This window comes from Bison bison, unplaced genomic scaffold (genome assembly GCF_000754665.1).
Source record: "Bison bison bison isolate TAMUID 2011002044 unplaced genomic scaffold, Bison_UMD1.0 scf7180017864499, whole genome shotgun sequence".
NCBI lineage: Eukaryota > Metazoa > Chordata > Mammalia > Artiodactyla > Bovidae > Bison > Bison bison.
The window spans coordinates 10320759-10322512 of NW_011495058.1; the positions used below are offsets into that span (position 1 = coordinate 10320759).

At 44.9% G+C, this 1754-nt stretch overlaps 1 gene segment (V, D, J or C); it reads left to right on the top strand.

Annotated features, from left to right (window-relative positions):
* Positions 1 to 200: 200 nt before the first annotated feature.
* LOC104980430 lies at positions 201 to 972 on the top strand. The segment is given in 2 exon segments: positions 201 to 404; positions 530 to 972. Coding segments are annotated over 2 exon segments (486 nt in total).
* Positions 973 to 1754: the final 782 nt, after the last annotated feature.

A 1754-nucleotide genomic window follows, 5' to 3' on the forward strand; every position in this document is an offset into this window, starting at 1 on the left:
ATGGCAGCATCATTAACACTGAAATACTGAGCCGCAGGGAACTTAGCCTGATTCACGTCTGCTCACTCCACCAGGCAACAGGCAAGCTTTTTCCATGTTTCACTGTGCACCCCCTATCTGATCCCTCTGCTTGCAGTTCTGAGAGCTCAGAGCTCAGGCTTCTCTTCTCCTGTGGGGGAGGCAGCTGCTCCCAGCCTGCCCTCCAGAAAGGGGTTGGTGCAAAGAGGCAGGGCTCCTCCCCAGGCCTCACCCAGCACTCACCCCTTCTGGGCTCAGCCTGGTGGTCTTTAAGAGTGATCCTCGCTGACTCCTCTGCCTGTCACATCTTCTGGGAAACTCGGTCTAGCTCACTGTCCCAGGCATGCCGTGGGTCCCAGCACTGTTTCTGGTTTTCCTGGCTCCTGGTAAGTGTGTTGCCTGGATGCTCTGGGGATTTTTCTGTACTTTTTGGCAATGGTGAGGGGGAGGGTCATACTAAGAAATGGTGTTTCCTCTTTCTCATGATTTTTTGTTGCTTTCCCCATTGCAGTCACACACGTATCTTCCAACATGGAAGAGGACAAGTTGTCAGTCATGAGGGCGACTGGGTCATCTATTGTAATCGATTGTGATCTTACAGGAAGCTATATCCACTGGTACAAATTCCAGGAGGGAGCTGTACCCCGACGCCTTCTCTACTACGATGTCTACTACTCAAAGGTTGAGTTGGACTCAGGAATCAGTGAAGGGAAATACCACGTTTACAAAGGCACAGGGAAGAGCTACACGTTTGTAATCTCCAACTTGCAAGAAAGTGATTCTGGCACCTACTACTGTGCTGTCTGGGAGAAGCACATTGGTTTAGACTTCCTTTACACTGCACTGGAAATTTTGCTTGTGGCTGCCAAAACAGCCCTGATACACAGGATAGACCAACCCCTGTCTCACTTCCTGCCCCCAATTCTTTTTACTCTGAATGAAGAGAAATCCTGAGCTCAAAGCCCAGCCCCAGTCACTGCCACATCCCACCTCCCCTCAGCAGCTGTTGTTTGTTGTTTAGCCAACAAAGATTTTTCCTAAAAGCAGGTCTCCATCTTAAGGCCTCAGGCAAGCAGCTGGTAGGCAGCATATTCTTTTAACTTCCCTAGGAAGTCTATTGGTGGAGTCTATTCAACGGTCTCTTGAGGACAGACAGAGCACCTTTATATAGGAGAACAAATTGAAAGGGTAGTTATATTGAATCATTTATCTGATCATTTTCCAGAGAAGATGGCTAGGAATGAAGCATCTTCATTATTCACGATTATGAAATATAAGAAAAGATGGAGTGAAAACTTGGATTCCTGAAGCCCAAGCTGGTATCTGATCTATCTTTTGGACAAATTGATATTTTTCTTATATAAACAACCAGGGCATGAAATGTAGGAAAAGGGGGATTGATGTAGCTATGCCAATCATAGTATTCTACTTACACCTTCTGCTGAAGTTCAGCCCACAGCCAGAACTGTTCTGTATTAAACAAGTAAGGCCAGAAGTTCTTTTCACTCCCACCCCCGATATTGACATGACCAAGTCCCAAACTGGAATGAGACTTAGATTTTTTTTCAATAATTCAAGTTAAAGAACATTTGGGGGAACATTAAAATAATGAGTGGTATCTGTATCAACTGAAAAGTCATATAAGAAATGACTTTCTTATCGGGCTAGGTTTAAGGACATAAAATTAATACTGAAGTACAGAAATGCTATATTTATATGTATGTGGTTTCTTGGTA